The sequence below is a fragment of the Selaginella moellendorffii genome, unplaced genomic scaffold (genome assembly GCF_000143415.4).
Source record: "Selaginella moellendorffii unplaced genomic scaffold, v1.0 SELMOscaffold_44, whole genome shotgun sequence".
Lineage (NCBI taxonomy): Eukaryota > Viridiplantae > Streptophyta > Lycopodiopsida > Selaginellales > Selaginellaceae > Selaginella > Selaginella moellendorffii.
Genome location: NW_003314305.1, coordinates 771590 through 787885, shown reverse-complemented (window position 1 = coordinate 787885; position 16296 = coordinate 771590). Strand labels below are relative to the sequence as shown.

Sequence of the window (16296 nt, the reverse complement as noted above, 5' to 3'; positions counted from 1 at the left end):
TCTATAACTTGCTTATTTATTAAGTAAACTATCTATAACTTGCTTATTTATTAACAAAGCTTTCTTAATCCACAAACTAAACTATTTCCTCTCCTTTAATCAATCTAGAGTTTTCTTCCATTTTCAATCGACCTTGGCGGCGCTGCTGTCGATGGCTTTGATAGCTTTGATCTTGTTGTCTCGATCGCTAGCAGCTTCCTCCTCCTCGATGATGAGACCACCTTGATCGTCGTCATAGCCATCCTCGATTGGAGCATAGTTGAGCTTGCGAGTGGCGTAGCACCAAGCGTCGTAGCAGCTTTCCAGGTTGGGCCAGTCCGAGGAGGAGTGGACGAACTCGTTGAGCCAGAGAGCCAGGACGAGCTCTTGCTGAGCGTCGGGGAGGAGCTTGATGGTCCGCTCCAGCACTCGCTCGGCTTCGTGCTTCTCGGCGGAGGTGAACATGGTGGCGTCGATTCCGTGCGTGGAGCGGCAGAAGAGTGGCAGCCACAGGAGCAGCAGCTTGAGTGTTACTTCCGACGGTGGCTCCACTTCGGAGGCGATCAGTCCCGAGCACAAGAAAGCTGGAAAAAAAGAAAGATAAAAATCTATCAGTACCTCAAGCTATGAAGAGAAAAAGCGAAAGGAAGACGTCCAAGCTGCTGCTTTGTACGCTTTGATCAGCCATGCAAGGAAGTCCAGCTTATAGGCCAGGCAAGAGAAAGCAAAGTAGAAAACAATGCTAGAAAACAGTACAACACAAAGCTAGCCAAGAGGAAAGTTTTGACACTCCATCAGGAAAACATAAAGAAGAACACGAAAGAAGAAGATAACTGAGACAGGCAAGCGTGGCGTCTACAACTAAGCAAGAATCTAGACAACTACGACTAGAAATCTACGAAAGGTGAAAGCAAAAAGCTTCGAGACTGACCTGAGAGCTTGACAAGCAGCCTTTGAACTCTGAGATTGGCACAAACCGACTGCCCAGCGAGCCCCGCCGCCGAGCTCCAGTGCAAGATGGCCACTTCCAAACCGTTGTTCTCTTTCAGCCTCTGCGACATCCACAGCAGCTCCTGCGCAAGCTTCTCCGCCACCTCGCTGTCTTCCGCGCTTGGACACGGCGGAGGAGCCATCATCTGCATGCACTGCGACTGCATCACGCTGCCAATCCTGTTCCTGAGAGTCGCGAGCACCGGCACAAACTGGCACGAGAGCGAAGCCGCACCCATGGGCAGTCCTTTGATCATCTTCCACGGCCATCCCCACGCCTCAACCTGCTGCTGCCTGTGCAAGCCCTCGAGAGAACTCGCCAGCATGTAGACTGTTCGCAAGAAGCCGGTCTCGAGAGCCATCCTGTTCACTTCGCGCAGAGACTGGCCACCTTGCTCGACGTTGTCGTACATCATTTTATCTGCGAGTGATCGAGCGAATTCATACTTCCGGGACGATGCTGGTATGTCGTTGACAAGCTCTAGGACCTGGAAAAAAAAAAAAAAAAAAACAATCAGTTCCACCCAAGAGAGAAAAAAGCTATACTACCTTAGAAGCTCAGAACTAAAAAGAACAATCGACCCCACTTAGCACAGAACTAAAAAGAGGAATCGACAGAAACTACTAAACCACTACAAACACTAAAAAACTCTCTACAAGCTCAAAGTAAGATGCCAAAGACATTAGAAAAGAAATTTCGCTCAAACTAGAACTAGTTTGGAACGACCAAGAACACTAAAAAAATTCTCCAGAGAAACGACCAAAAATTCAGCTCTGATTCTAGTATCAAACAAGGATTTCCCGCTATAGAGCCCAGAGAACCGAGAAACTGACCTGGGAGAGCGCGCGGCCGATGGCACACTTGGCCAGGCCGCCTGCCTGGCCGGACCACACAGTCCGCCGATTCGATCCATCCTCGTCCTCGGCCGAAACAGGAAAAATACTGCCCGTTGTCTTGCTCACGCTATCGATCACGCCAAGAATCCCTGCTGTCGGCAAATGCTGCGGCAAGAAGACAAGCAGCGCCCTCGCGATCCATGCCGCAACCCACAGCACGATCATCGCCATGAACCGGAGCTGTTCCCACAGCCCCCATTTGCTATTGCCGCGCTCCCATTCCACCAGCGCGCCTTTCACCAGCGCGTTCTTCACAGCGACCTGGGAAGCCATCGCCGCCGCCCGGGATTCCGAGATCGAGCAAGAAAAAGACCCGCGATCCCGGCCGAAATATTTCTCGCGGAGATGAGAGCCGCGGCGATCGGAGAGAGAGATTTTCAATCCATGCAGAGAGGATCGAGAAGAGTGGAGGAGTGAGAATCAATCTCGCATGCTCGCCGCGCTCGCCACACGCATCGATGGACCCCAAAAACCCCTGAGCAACGCCGGCCGTTGATTAATACGCGCCACTAGATTCCCGGAAAATATTCCAAGATTCGAGTCACAGGTGAGCCGTTCAATTCCGGCCCACCGCAAAGATTCCATTGTAATTTTAACTTTACACATTCTCTATACACACTTTCGTCTCGTTTGGAGAGAGCGCAAAATTTTGCAAAACTGTCGCGCGTTGTCAGGTCAGTCTTCCTTGATCTAAGCCAAGAAAAAAAAAGAGAGAAAAAAAAGGAGAGTGAGAAGAATCCACGAAGACGAAGAAGAATGAGATTTTCTAAGCTAGCTCGCGATAGAAAGAAAGAACTTGCCTGGTTGCTCGGAGTGCTGCTACTGCCGAGACTGCTACTGCTGCCACTGCCGGTCGTGATTGCCTTGGATTTGGATTTGGCACTACTGGAGTTTGGATGGAAACGCTGCCAAGTATCGGTCAGCAGGCGCCTTCCAGATTCTACCACCACAATCAATCGAACCAAAAACGCCACTATGTTGTTGTAGATGCTGGAAGAAATTAACACTCGTATCAGAAAGTAGTTGCCAAAACTTTCTACCTCAAGCGATGGCGGTTGAGCGCAGTAAAGAATGCGACCAGACCATTGAGTATGTATCTTACAGCTCGAAACACCTATATAAAAGGCGAAGTTGGAAGTGAAAACTCTGGTGGAAAAGGAAATAAAAAAGAGTACCTTTGAGAAGAGATCATCCCAGAGGATCCTCCACATCGATGGTGTCCGAGAGGTTTGCACTGCGGAACTCGCTGTCCATAGCTGAAACGATTGGCTTGTGGCTGTCCAGGACTGCTTCAATAAATTCAGGAGCTCCTGCGAAAAGGAAGTCCATATTGCTGCAGCATACTGTCGAGCATAATCTCCAAGAACAAGAACCACGCGAAAAGCCGGTAGCACAGGCCCCATAATCGAAGACACTGCAGTAACAAGCATCGATGAGTGTTAGTTGCATAACAAATCAATCACCATTAAGCTTAAGTCGCTCACCTAAGTTCGTCACTGTTGTCAGCAGCACCCAGAACGGCCAAGTCACAAAACTTAAGGCGTAAGAAACCGCACACAGCGTGGACGCGAAGAAGCTTTCCAAAACGAGTTGCAGAGATTGCGTCCCTTGAACAAAAGTCGCCCAAAACGGAAGGAAGAAACTCCACAAGAGCTGCAGCGGCTCCATGACGGGTTTCATGACAAGCGAGGCGAGCTGACGCACCGACTTGACGATGAGAAACACCCACGCAAAAGCCTTCTCGTAGTTCTGTAGAACCAGCATCGTCCCCAGGTACTTTAGCCGAGAAACCATCTCCCAGGACTCTATCCATTCGAACAGTGGCCCCAGCATATGACTCGCCGTTGCTTTCAGGACGGGGACGTTCTTGTACAAGTCGTAGAAGCCGATCATGACCGTCACCACCGAAATGAGAAAGTAGATGGTCCTGGCGAGAGGTCGCATCCACGGCCGATATATGTTGCAGAACACTGGATACGACTGCATGAAAATGACCCAGGGGAAAAGCCCCGACTCGAGCATCTTCAGCAGACGTTGGTCCGACGTGATTATGTCTCTGAGCTCGAACGGCAGTAGGGGGTCCGAAAATCTGAACACTACCAGCGCGTCCTTGTAAATGTGAGCCACTGGAACCTCTGGCGAATGTTTTGTGGCTTCGTCTCGACTGCTGCGCAGCTTTCGTCGAGAACAGAACACTGGCGACTGAGTGGATTCATCTGACGGGGAGTATGGGCTGCACGGAAGATCTGTTTCCAGAGTTAAGTCCATTATGTCCTTCTCGGCGTCAGTGACAGTGCTCTCGGATTCGGGTGGCCAGACCTGTCGTACGGGACTGAAAAATCCGCCATCCGCTGCGTATCTATCAACACCATCTTCGTCTACGCATTGTCTCTTGCACCTATCGGCGTCCACAAAAATATCGGCCTGGCATCTTCCCCGTTTACCACTCTGCTTGCTTCCCAGACCGCAGTGCGACCCGTAAAAATCTAACGCGTGCTCGAGACAGTCGAATTCTCTCTTTCGCATTTGTTTCACTTCCAACGAGAGACAAGTATCTGTCTGTTTGAAAACCTTTAGTACGTGATCAAAAGAAGAAAACGAAGAACAACTTACCTGGAGCTCGTTTGTGTAGTTCATGCCTCGGACGTCAGCCCAAGAAACCTCGAAACCCACGCAACCGTGGAACTGCGGGCAGAGAATTCCCGAGTGAACCAGGCTCTTGTAGTGTCGCCGGATGATCCCATAGATCGAGTCCCAGTTGTAGAGGTGTAAGTGTTTGAGCCCAACGTTGATGGAGTCACCACCACTTCCTCCCATCTCCAGCTTATCACTCCTGCTACTCAAACGCTGGTTTGCGAAAGGTGACACTCTCGACTGTGGAGAGAACCAAAGTAGTTCTTCGTCAGCTCCAACGAGAAAGAGAAGAAAAAGAATCTCAGACCTTCGCCACCACGAATGGCCAAAATTCTGTCGGTCTCAAGCCTAGAGATTTGCTCACACTCCATGGTCCATTGTCCACCAAGAACACTAGGCTCGCATTATCGCAGGGCATGAAGAGGAAGAGCTCCGATCGATAAGACTGGATATCCCTGTCACAGCAAACGATGCGACTCCGAAATGCCGGTGGAATTCCCCAACAAACTTACCCGATCTGGAGAGAAACGAGGAGATAGAGATGGTGATGCTCCGGGACGCCGCCGGCGTCACACTGCCGCTCCCGCCGCGCCATGGAGCCGCTAAAACCCTAAGATCCCGCGGCAAGATCATCGATCAGCCTGGAATTCAAGCGTCATTGCCCCGCGGCTGGCAGCTCCGGAGCTCCAGAGCGCCCGGCGATGAGTAGCGCCACTCGAGCGCCTTGTCCCTCGGAGAGCTCATTCTCCTGCGTGTGCCTGACAAGAATTCCGCGGGCTCGACGAACCAGATGCGTCCACGTCGGAGTCCAACGTGTACTAGCCAGCTCGGAGCACTTTAGAGTAAAAGCCCTAGAAAGAATTGCCACGTCACCATGTGAGAAGTAGGGTTTTTTTCATACGGTAGCGATGCTCAAGTTCCTCAAGGGCGTGGTTGGATCTGCCGCTGGCGGGATCAAGGATCTCCCATACAGCATCGGCGATCCCTACGCCGCGAGCTGGGGATCATGGACGCATTGCCAGGGAACATCCAAGGTGCGCTCCATGCTGCTAGATTTGTGAATGTAGATCTGGAAATATTTCACAGGAGGACAATTCCCCCGTGTCGATCTTCTCTTTCACGGCCTCTGGCGCTCAGGATGGTCGGCTAGCGCCAGCGCGCAATGGTGTCAAGCGCCTTAGAACGGTAGCGTGGAGAATTTCGTTCTTTTTGGTTGGAGACTGATTTGGTGCTTCCAGGTGCGGCATCCAAATGTTCTATCCTTCCTCCATAGCACCGAAGTGGAAGGAGTGGAAGGGAAGATCACCATTTACGTTGTGACTGAGCCCGTGATGCCTCTAGCGGAGAAAATCAAGGATATGGGCTTGATAGGCACTCAAAGGTGAGTAATGGTATCCCTCTTGCGTTTTTCTTTTCACGAAGAGCTTCTTGGTTGTTTACAGGGATGAGTATTTCGCCTGGGGATTGCATCAAGTTTCCAAGGCCGTGAGCTTCCTCAACAATGACTGCAAATTGGTAAGCTCTTTGTACTGTTCTTCTAAGAGTTTTGTTTGAGTTTTGTCTTCCAGGTACATGGAAATGTATGTTTATCTGCCGTTGTGGTTACTCCCGCACTGGATTGGAAGCTTCATGGCTTCGACGTGCTTGCGGAGTTTGATAGTGCGAATCCGGAGGCATCTGGACCCATGCTGGTAAGTAGTGCCTTGTATTTCTCACTGATGTAGTTTTGATGGGGTACTTCCTCGTGTGAGCAGCAATATGAATGGTTAGTGGGGAGCCAGTACAAGTCTTTAGAATTTGCCAAAGCCGACTGGGCGTTAATTCGCAAATCTCCTCAATATGCGCTGGATGCGTGGGGTCTAGGTGGGCGTTTCGACTTCATTTGTTTTCGAGAAGTGATGCAAGGTTGCTGTAGGATGCTTGATATACGAGCTATTCTCGAACACAAATCTGGCAAAAACGGAGGACTTACGAAACACAGCACCAATTCCCAAGGTTTTGTGGCGGCCGGAGTGATAGTAGAGTATTAACATTACGTTGCAGAATTTGTTGCCCGATTATCAAAGGTTGCTGAGCTCTCAGCCCTCACGGAGACTAAATCCTTCGAAGTTGATAGAAAACAGCGGTAATATTGTCCAGCACTATTTTATATTTACTCGTTTTGATGCGCAGATTTCTTTCAAAATAAACTTGTGGAAACAATCCAGTTCATGGAGGTCCTGAACCTGAAGGATAGTGTTGAAAAAGACTCGTTTTTTAGAAAGCTGTCAACTCTTGTGGAACAGCTTCCTCGGCAAATAGTTTTGAAAAAGGTACGGCATTTCCCAGCTAGTGCTGGACTCATTTTTTTCACGACCAGATTCTTCCAATGGTGGCTTCAGCTCTGGAGTTTGGGTCCGCAGCAGCTCCTGCGTTAACTCCGTTTTTGAAAATGGGGGCCTGGCTGTCACAAGACGAACTAACATCCAAGGTCATAGACCATACGTATGTGCTCGTACTGCATTTTCTTTTATTTCTTTCAAGTTTTGGATTGGCAACACTGCACCGTCGTTCTGCATTTTCTCCTTATTTGTAAAGCGCCTGACTCTCTTTATTCATAGGTTGTGCCGACTATTGTAAAACTTTTTGCGTCGACCGACCGTGCTATTCGAGCAAGTTTATTGCAAAACATTGATCAGTATGGAAATGCTTTTCCATCTCAACTCTTGGATGAGCAAGTTGAGTTCTGTAGTCACTCGAATCTAAAAACTAAAAATGCCTGCACAGGTTTTTCCGCATTTGGCGACTGGTTTTTCGGACACTTCTGCCTTGCTACGAGAACTAACGTTGAAGTCAATGCTCATTCTTGCACCAAAGGTTTTTTTTTTTTTTTTTTCCCATGTCAAAGACCATTATAACCTTCATTCTGAAAGCAGTTGTCTCAAAGAACCATTACGGGATCTCTGTTGAAACACTTATCGAAATTGCAGGTTCCTTTTTCTCTTCTTTTTTCTTATAGTCTGATTCTTATATGACGCATTTCAGGTTGACGAAGAACCTGCGATACGAACGAACACTACAATTTTACTGGGAAACATTGCCGGCCTTCTTAACGACTCTGTAAGCTCTTCCTTTTGTATTTTCTTCCATTCAAGTTAGATATTTCATGTAGACAAGAAAAAGAGTCTTGATCAACGCGTTCACGGTGAGGGCTCTAAGGGATGGATTTGCTCCTGCAAGGGGTGCTGGTATGCATTTGAGCTCTTTGAGCTCTTTCCTTCTTTAATCAATGTGTTACTGATTTGTTCATTTGATAAGGTATTATGGCCCTCACAGCCACAAGCCAATACTACGATGTGGTAGAGATTGCTACTCGGGTGCTACCCAGCCTTGTTAATTTGACAATCGATGCTGACAGGTTTCAAAAAGTTTTTCATCTTTTATTCTAGTTGCCTCACTATTTGTCAATAATGTCCAGTGACGTGAGGACTAAAGCCTTTGAAGCTACTGAAACATTCTTGCAGCTTGTCAGGAGGCATCACAACAAGGTAAGCATTCTCCACATCGAAAATTGATTAAAAAAATCATCACTTACCAGCAGCTCGAGGATGGAATGAGTCCCAGTGATAACGCTAGTATTCTCCCTGTCGCAACGTCAGGCCTTCTCGGGTACGTCCTTGTAATGCTTATTACTTTTGATAGCTGACTATCTCTTGTCGTCTAAAGCTGGGCTGTGAGCTCTCTCAAGACCAAGGCTCCCGATCTACCGAGCCAAACATCCGGCACTCTTTCAACCGTGTCATCGGAGCCTATCGCCGCCACTGCTGCCGCTGCGCCTTCTGTGGAGCATCACCAGCCAGCACGCCAGCCCAGCACTTCCTTGAGCGAAGATTTCTTCGACAGCGTAGCCGACGACCAAAGAGCGGACGACGAACGAGATGGATGGGACGACATGGAAGACTCGGCAGCTGCCACAGCAACTCCATCGCTGTCGAGAATACAAGCTGCGCAACAGCGTCCCATCGCATCGGCACCTCGCCCGTCCCATGCGAACACAAACGGCCCCGAGCAAACAACCACTGGTAAGAGAGTCTCCAACTTTTTCCTCCGCTGCGTTTCTCATTTCTTCTCTTTGCTTCGCAGGAGCAACGGTTGCTAGACAAGCAAGCAAAACCCAAGTGAGCGATGACGAGGATCCGTGGGCCGAGATCGCTGCGCCACCTCCATCGACGAAACCACGGCCAGTTGTTTCAACTCAGTCGAGAGTAAGGCAGGGACAGCACGTATCTTTGGGGGCCATGGGCTTGGGCGGTGCTGGACGAGGCCGAGGACGAAGCTCAGCAGCGCCCATGAAGCTTGGCGCTCAACGCGTCACAAAACCTCCTCCATAGTGACAAGAGCGCTGGAGTTTTATTCTTTGTACTATAAGAAAGATAAAGATTTTTTCCAAGTGTATGGACATCGTGAAAAAGAAATAATTTCAGTAAGATGCTTTTTAGATTCGTCCAGATAACTTTAAACTTTTTGGATGAGGGGTTTCTTGACAAGGTCAATACAACAAAAGCATTGGCTAGACCGTCAGCTCATTTGGAGGGCACAGTGTGGAGGCATGGACGGGTAAGCTAAGCTCAAGCGCCATATTTTTGCTAGTCAGTCATGGGTTCTTCCTTGTCGAGGTTTGGGATCGACCCAACCCAAGAGAAGAAATCTCTTCGATCTAAAAGCTTTCTTTTGGTTTTCTGTGTGTGATCAGCCAACACAGCGTTAAGACTGTCTCTGCGCAGGAAGCCCAGGCGCTGATGAAAGATGAGGGCTATGGATACTTGGACGTGAGGTATAATTGTGTTCTAAACTTTGATCCTAGCGGAAGTTTTCGTGTTTCTGATTTTGATCTCTCCAACTTATCAGGACTGTTGAGGAGTTTTCTGCGGGACATGTGGAGAACGCTGTGAACATCCCATACAAGATCAAGAGCGGCTTTGGTATGTCTGGCTTTAAATTTTTACTTACTGAGAAGTGGCTGTTTTTCCAGGCATGGCTTCAAACCCAAAGTTTGTGGAAGAAGTTTCAGCCAAGTTTCCAAAAGACACAAAGCTTGTAATTGTAAGGAAGAACTCCTTTTCTTTTCTTTTTTCCTGGCTGCCTGTGAATCTTAACTTCTGTTTCTCAGGCTTGTCAGGGTGGCATGCGATCTGCAGCAGCTGCTAAAGAACTCAAAGCCTTGGTAAATTAAATTCACTTTCTGTGCTCTCTTCTTACATTCTTTTTCTTGGCAGGAATTTGCCAACCTTGTGGACATGGCTCCTGGATTTGGAGGCTGGGCTCGCTCGGGCTTACCTTCTACAAAGTGACACATGAAAAATAGTTGCTCTCTTAAATAATTCTACATCTCGTAGGAATTAATTTACTTGTCTGTTTCAAACAATAATTCTACATCTCGTAGAACGTTATTATCTGTTTTATATAAAATGGACATCAGTGCCCATGAGCATATGGATTTAAAGAGGTGATGACATGGTGTTCTTAGACACATTGTCTTAGCCAGGCGTGGTCAGAGTTCCTAAACACATTGTAGTTAGAAGGTTGCAAAGGCTTTATTCAATTCAAAAATAAATTCTATGCATTTCCAGAGGAGGGAAGTGCATTTTCTTTGGAGATGTGCCCCTTTCCATCCTGATCCATATAAAGGATTTCCCAGGGTGAGAGGATAGTTAAGTGGGAGCATTTAGAAATCAGCAACTCACTCTTTTATTTATGTTTGGAGGCCCTTCTTTTGGTTGCTCCAAAATTTAAGGGTTCTATGATCACATGTGTGACACTGCTCAAGCATTCCATGTTAGGAGTTTGCATCTGGATCGCCAATCAAGTAAGGATGCTGCATGGGCTTGCCACTAGGGTGGTTGAGCACTATTTCCTTCCACATGGTGAGGCACACAAGGGGAGCCATTGAGGCACCACTAGCAAGCGAGCTAACTTTTGTTTGTATGGGAAGTAGAGTTGGACAGCTGCAATTCAACCTGAGAGCCTTCACTCCCCACCCATCATCCTATAAGTAAGAAAGTCCTTCCTCTTTTTGGGACAATAGTTTTTGGCTATTTGTCCCAGTTCAAGTTTAAACATGAGCATGAGTAGAGCTCAAATAAGAGTCTGCATCTAAGCTGGAACTCTAATAAAAAAAGTGGAGCTGGGCACATGAAATTTAATTTCAACTGCCCAACACTCATCTCCTACTATCCTTCTAGAACTCATGGCTGGCCAGGGAGATAAGTACTTTAGGCTTTAATCCCATGTGTCCATGTTTGAGTCTGAACTCGAGTCAGGGATAGAGCCTGAGTCCTAGTCTGATAAAAGAGGAGAAGCTTGATAGCATGTACTTGAGTTGGAACTCTAGCAAGAATTTAGAGACAAACATCTAAGGTGTAACCTTGGCTGCCAACACTCCATCCCTACTATCCTTTTAAAGCTCACAGTTAATTATGCCTCAAGAGACAAATGCTTTAGGCTTTCATCCCATATGTGTCTATATCCAAGCCCAAGCCTAAATCCGAGATGGAGCTCAAGTCTGAATTTGACATGATGCACAAGAGGAGGAGTCTAGAAGCCCATGCCTAATCTTGAATTCTAGTAAGAAATGTGGAGCCAAGCACCCTAGATTTGACCTCAACTCCAACACTCCATCTCTTACTATCCTTCCACTTATTATCAATTTGGGGCTATATTATACTCTTAGAATAAAATGAATTATTTATGATTATTTTGCTACTAGCCTAAAACTAATTTATATAGTAGCTGATAAGTGGTTTTTTTTTTCTTTGTTATATTTCTTATAAATGTGTGAGTGCATGGAATACATATTTGATTAGCCTAAAAACCCTAATTTATATACAAGAGTGAGTCAAAGCAACTATATTAGTAATAATCACAGTATATACTTGAACCTCACATCATCCCCTCTTTGTAAAAGTATAAAAGGCAATTAGGGTTTTTATATTAATGGGCTCGTATTTAGAAGAACATCCAAAGAAGATTGCATATGCATAATTTTTAAAGGATTGACTTATTGAATATTGTGTTAAACCTTATAAATATATGGTTCAACTTGCCAGAACACTTGATACAATCCCTTCCATTGGGCAAGAAACTCTTTAGAAAAACTATATACCATAAACTTAAATTAATACCAAATCATCCACTTTGGATGATATTGTACTAACTCCTATTTAGTCCTACTTAGCTATAGCTACTTACTATATGAGCAATTTGGTGTTAGCCATCTTTTCATAGATTTCTAAACTCTAAACTTAAGGTTTAAATACATTCGTTAGAAACACAAGCAACTAAGTACACCAAGCTTTCAAATTTTTTAATATCTCTTGGTATAACAAAACTTGTTTATGGGGTACTTTAAATCCTAAACCTTGGGTATATTTCTTAGTTTGAAACCTCAAAAGGGAACACTGTGGCATAAGTTTGATATAAATACCCTAACTTTCAACTTCCATTCCAAAAGGAAGGCCCAAGCCCCCAAAGAAGGGATGAAAACTAATTACTCAAGTGGGGCACCACTCCACTTGAGTCAAGAACATTACAATTGATTTTACTTTTAGGAATTTTGGGAATGGGAGTTGCTTTAAAGCATTTTCTTAAAAAGCCTATTTAGCACTTGTCATGTCCCAGGTTACTAACCCTAAGTCCCATCTTTAACATGGTTTGGAAACTTTACTAGAGAGTTCTTTTAAGATTGAATCTTTAGCCTCATTTTCTATATTATAATCTCGGTGTATATAAGTAAAGCATAGTTCTAATAAAGATTAGAGCTTTATATTAATAGTGTATTTCTGAGGCTAAATATTGATGTTAGATTGAGAACTAACTTTACATGAATTATAATGATGTAAACCACTTTCATGAGCTTGCAGTCACTCTCAGACTTATACAATGGATGTAACATTTGTGGTTCTAGAAAACAAAAATATTTAGTCTAATTAAGGGTTGTGAGTGTCAACTCCTTTTCCTTATATTAACTCCATTCCTTCATTAAAGATCTCCAAACCTTTCAATATCATTACTCACTTTCAGCCCATTAAATTTAATTTTTCTTTATAAGTTTTAGATGATAGCGGTGTTAATACAAACTTCATTGATTAAGAGTTTACACTTTCTCATAACATTCTTCTTTGACCAGTATAATATTCAACTTGTGCTCATATAGCATATTTTTACCCTATACCTTATAGTGCATTACCATATAAAGTGGAATTCAACCCTTTCAATATATATACTAAGATTAATGGAGTGGAATTTAAATCTCAGGCCATTGAATGAAGAAATAGAGTTGAACTCTTGAACATATAACTAAAAAGTGAAGAAATAAAAATATAAAGTAACTCAATTTGGCTTCATTTTGTGTATTAATCTTAACATTAGGATTTTGGATGCTTTAAGATTGTTTGATACTATTTTGATATACTAATAGCCTAATACAAAGATATGGGTATTCTATCAACTAGTATGGTATGGAGCTTGGGTTTAGACTCAAATCAAATGTAGAATAAAAAATAAATACATTTAATAAGGAGTTAAATAATATCTCAAATTAATTGACCATACCTTTAACCTATCCATCTATTTATATCCACTCTTAGGTATCTAAGTAGGTAATGCCACCCACACTTGAATTGGGAGCATTAACCATTTGATCTCTTAAGGGAGTTAGAGCCAGTTTTTGAACACTTCACTAAGTTACCTCATTTGTCCATTTATACTTACTTTAACTTTGTATTCCTCAATAGTTATATCATTATCTACCATACAGGTGTAGCCTTTTTAAGTCACACTAACATTTCCTGGCCAAATTGATTCCATTGAAGTCTAACCCCCACACTCTACTTACTAGACTTTTGGACCCCCTCTTCCCTTCCCTTCTTGGGCAACAATCACTATGGGCTTTCACCTTATGACTTATATTAGTATTCGGATTTGGATTCAATCTTGGCTTCCATCTTAAACTCAACCTTGAGTTCCATCTTAGACTCTTTCTTGGACTCAGTTTTGACACTTTCACATGTCACAACATTTGCCATATGTTAGTCCTTCTTATATGCTCATTAAACTTTCACTTATACCACTACTATATTGCACTTTTGCCATGTATTGGTCCTTTTTGTGTCTCTTTCTCTTGTTCACTAATTGTTTCGTACTCATCCTTGAATACTTCTTTAAGAGTTCCACTCCCACTTTTAACTTTCCGAGTTAGAGGTTTTTAGTCCAGACGTGTTACATTTGTTAAAATTTCGCTTTGACCACTGCCATGTAACACCCTTTTAATCTACTTTAGATTTGTGTCTCATATTCATCTCATTATACTCATGCTTTTAAGTTAGTTGTGAATTTCTATTAAAGAAATCCTTTTAACTGTGATTTTACACCACTTTAATTGCTAATTGGTACTTAATATCCAAACCATAAAATGATATTATATATTTGCCATATTTTTATATTTGTTGAGTATATTTAACACTGCTGACTATGGTGGGAATCAAACTTGAAACTTTTACTTATACAATTTGAATTAAAAACTTGCTATACATATGGATAGGCATATAATATTAGTATAGACCTATACCCAAGTTAATTTTTCTCTTTATTATAAATTCAACTTTTCTTCTCTATTATTTTAGTATTTCATAAGTACTCCCCTTCTCTCAACAATGAGCTCTTGACACCATGCAAATATATAGTAGACTAAGGTGTTTTATTTCACTTACGAGTATATACAATTTATAAATATATCTATCTATTTAATTAACTAAAGCCAGATTTTATTTATAAAATCCCTTAAATCTAGATTCATTCTTTTAAATATCAGTAGATAAGTATGTAATGTAACTTCTCCACCTATGATGAAACGACAAGAAAGAGAAAATGCAATCAAGATTTCCTTCAACTCTAGATGAAATTTGTCATTTAGGATCAAACATAAAGCTCATAGCAACAAAGTGCAAAAAAACTTTTAAAAATAAGAAGTTCAAATGAAAAATAAAAACAAGTAAATCATAGATTGATAGGCTAAAATATTAAAGATCAAGTCATAAAAGGATTTTTTTAATGGTATAAACCATGTAATGCTACCACTATCTAAGCCATCACCTCATCATTCTTCACTAATATGATGAAAATAACACTAAACTTTATTTAGCTCTATTTTATATGTTAATGCTAGTGTTGAATATTTGATATTCTAAGGTTATTTTAATGTTGGTCTTCTTATGTTTTTTTGCTCCTTGGTTGTATATTTGGGAGTTCTCCTAAATACGTCTCTTTATTCAGTAGTATAATGTTTTAAAATTCAAATTCCACTTGAATACTCTTGGTACACATGTCCAAATGTTAAGTTTGGCTTCATAGTTATTCTATAGTATTTCACTATAGGGTATAGGGTAAAAACTATATGTATTATATTGATATAAGAGAATTAGTCTCAATAAATACTATTTAGCAAGATTGGGAAACTAATCATGTTGTATACACTAAAGTAAAAATGAACAATGAGGCTAAGAAAGATCTATATGTATAATTGTAATACATATGGTTTTTACCCTTTATCTTATAATGTTTTACCATAGAATAACCATAGAGCTAAATATAAACCCTTAGACACATAGCCAAGGGCAAGAGAGTGTTAAAGCTTTGGGCCACTGAACAAAAGGACAAGACTAAATTCCCAAACATATAGCTAAAAAGTGAAGGGATAAGAGCATAAAAAGATATTAAGATAGTTTTAGAACATCTAACATCTTAATGTCAAAACTAACATGCAAAATAAAGCCAAATAAAATTTTGCATTATTTTAGCATATCAATGGCATAACACAAGAAACATATGCTTTGGGCTTTCATGCAAGCAACCAAAGGGAACGACTCGAGAGATGATCCGTTGGGGTTCGTGCACCCCCTTTTCCAATCGGTTAAGGGTCTTGAGATATTTGGGGTTAAGCGTCCTTGGGTTTGAATAGTACTGGGTTGGGTGACCTCCCGGGAAGTCCAAATTCAAGAGCTTACATTTGGTATCAGAGCGGTCTCGGGTCCGACTCTGTTGGTTGGCTAAGGGAATCACACCACATGTTGATTGACATCTAGCTGGTCCAATTTGCTCCCGCTGGGTTCGACCCGAGGGGTAGGGTGTCAAGTCGCTCTCGGGAGAGCTGCGGCTCTCAGCTTCCGTTCACGAGGGCGTGAACTTGTAGGGAAGCGTGGTGGATTGCAAGCAACCAAAGGGAACGACTCGAGAGACGATCCGTTGGGGTTCAAATATAGAGGGAAAGGGCCCATGAACAAAAGTGCACCCCCTTTTCCAATCGGTTAAGGGTCTTGGGATATTTGGGGTTAAGCGTCCTTGGGTTTGAATAATACTGGGCTGGGTGACCTCCCGGAAAGTCCAAATTCAAGAGCTTACATTTCACTCCAATCTTAGGAGTTAATCTCTAGGACAATCATGAAAATTTACTAAATATGTAGTGGCACTAGATTGCAAATTTAGATATGGGAACAACACTATTATGGTCAAAATAATTTCTATATTCTATAGATATGCCTAACTAGAAAATTTATACACTTTCTATAAATAGCCAATGGGATTGAAATAGAATTTACACATAGGACATAGTAGTGAGGGTTTTTGATGAATACATTAAACTATCATGTAGCAATATTAAAGGATTATAGCTCAATATACATAGGTTTTTGTCATTAACCAGTACAAGACACAATGAGATAAAACGAGTTAAGTATGTTTATGATAAAGCATCTTGAAGCAAAT

General features: G+C 43.0%; 4 protein-coding genes across 5 annotated transcripts; 2 read left to right on the top strand and 2 right to left on the bottom strand.

Moving 5' to 3' along the window:
• Positions 1–29: 29 nt before the first annotated feature.
• On the bottom strand, positions 30–2316 carry LOC9647674. The gene is made up of 3 exons (XM_024685349.1): positions 1804–2316; positions 911–1457; positions 30–563 (listed from the first exon to the last, which is right to left on the bottom strand). Exons 1-3 carry the CDS (start codon positions 2137–2139, stop codon positions 124–126), a joined length of 1323 nt encoding a protein of 440 aa, XP_024541117.1. The 5' UTR covers positions 2140–2316; the 3' UTR covers positions 30–123.
• An 85-nt stretch (positions 2317–2401) lies between these two features.
• Positions 2402–5273, bottom strand: LOC9648041. The gene is made up of 8 exons (XM_024685431.1): positions 5013–5273; positions 4808–4955; positions 4480–4740; positions 3351–4425; positions 3042–3280; positions 2907–2980; positions 2667–2856; positions 2402–2556 (listed from the first exon to the last, which is right to left on the bottom strand). The coding sequence occupies exons 1-8, from the start codon at positions 5093–5095 to the stop codon at positions 2542–2544; spliced, it is 2085 nt and encodes a 694-aa protein (XP_024541199.1). The 5' UTR covers positions 5096–5273; the 3' UTR covers positions 2402–2541.
• A 109-nt stretch (positions 5274–5382) lies between these two features.
• On the top strand, positions 5383–9962 carry LOC9648040 (N-terminal kinase-like protein). Of its 2 annotated transcripts, none has more exons than XM_024685369.1 (25): positions 5383–5534; positions 5587–5685; positions 5739–5881; positions 5943–6015; positions 6069–6191; positions 6255–6363; positions 6416–6495; positions 6544–6625; positions 6673–6812; positions 6860–6970; positions 7101–7217; positions 7267–7356; positions 7416–7469; positions 7525–7599; positions 7652–7727; positions 7798–7897; positions 7958–8027; positions 8081–8148; positions 8206–8561; positions 8623–9096; positions 9233–9313; positions 9388–9461; positions 9512–9582; positions 9650–9703; positions 9756–9962. In XM_024685369.1, the coding sequence occupies exons 1-20, from the start codon at positions 5409–5411 to the stop codon at positions 8868–8870; spliced, it is 2340 nt and encodes a 779-aa protein (XP_024541137.1). In that variant the 5' UTR covers positions 5383–5408; the 3' UTR covers positions 8871–9096; positions 9233–9313; positions 9388–9461; positions 9512–9582; positions 9650–9703; positions 9756–9962. The 2 variants fall into 2 exon arrangements, with proteins under 2 accessions (XP_024541137.1, XP_024541136.1); XM_024685368.1 differs by having other exon boundaries at positions 8078–8148.
• On the top strand, positions 9089–9830 carry LOC112349954 (thiosulfate sulfurtransferase 16, chloroplastic-like). The gene is made up of 5 exons (XM_024685259.1): positions 9089–9096; positions 9233–9313; positions 9388–9511; positions 9650–9703; positions 9756–9830. Exons 1-5 carry the CDS (start codon positions 9089–9091, stop codon positions 9828–9830), a joined length of 342 nt encoding a protein of 113 aa, XP_024541027.1.
• Positions 9963–16296: the final 6334 nt, after the last annotated feature.

Coding starts and splice junctions, on each gene's coding strand:
- LOC9647674 (XM_024685349.1), bottom strand. CDS start 2,139: ATGGCTTCCCAGGTCGCTGTGAAGAACGCGCTGGTGAAAGGCGCGCTG. Junction 1,458..1,803: donor TCGGCCGCGCGCTCTCCCAG/GTCAGTTTCTCG, acceptor TTTTTTTTCCAG/GTCCTAGAGCTTGTCAACGA. Junction 564..910: donor GCTGCTTGTCAAGCTCTCAG/GTCAGTCTCGAA, acceptor CTTTTTTTCCAG/CTTTCTTGTGCTCGGGACTG.
- LOC9648041 (XM_024685431.1), bottom strand. CDS start 5,095: ATGGCGCGGCGGGAGCGGCAGTGTGACGCCGGCGGCGTCCCGGAGCAT. Junction 4,426..4,479: donor ACTACACAAACGAGCTCCAG/GTAAGTTGTTCT, acceptor GTTTTCAAACAG/ACAGATACTTGTCTCTCGTT. Junction 2,857..2,906: donor CTCAACCGCCATCGCTTGAG/GTAGAAAGTTTT, acceptor AATTTCTTCCAG/CATCTACAACAACATAGTGG.
- LOC9648040 (XM_024685368.1), top strand. CDS start 5,409: ATGCTCAAGTTCCTCAAGGGCGTGGTTGGATCTGCCGCTGGCGGGATC. Junction 6,192..6,254: donor AGGCATCTGGACCCATGCTG/GTAAGTAGTGCC, acceptor TCGTGTGAGCAG/CAATATGAATGGTTAGTGGG. Junction 6,626..6,672: donor GAAGTTGATAGAAAACAGCG/GTAATATTGTCC, acceptor TTTGATGCGCAG/ATTTCTTTCAAAATAAACTT.
- LOC112349954 (XM_024685259.1), top strand. Junction 9,512..9,649: donor AGAAGTGGCTGTTTTTCCAG/GCATGGCTTCAA, acceptor TCTGTTTCTCAG/GCTTGTCAGGGTGGCATGCG. Junction 9,704..9,755: donor CTAAAGAACTCAAAGCCTTG/GTAAATTAAATT, acceptor TTTTCTTGGCAG/GAATTTGCCAACCTTGTGGA.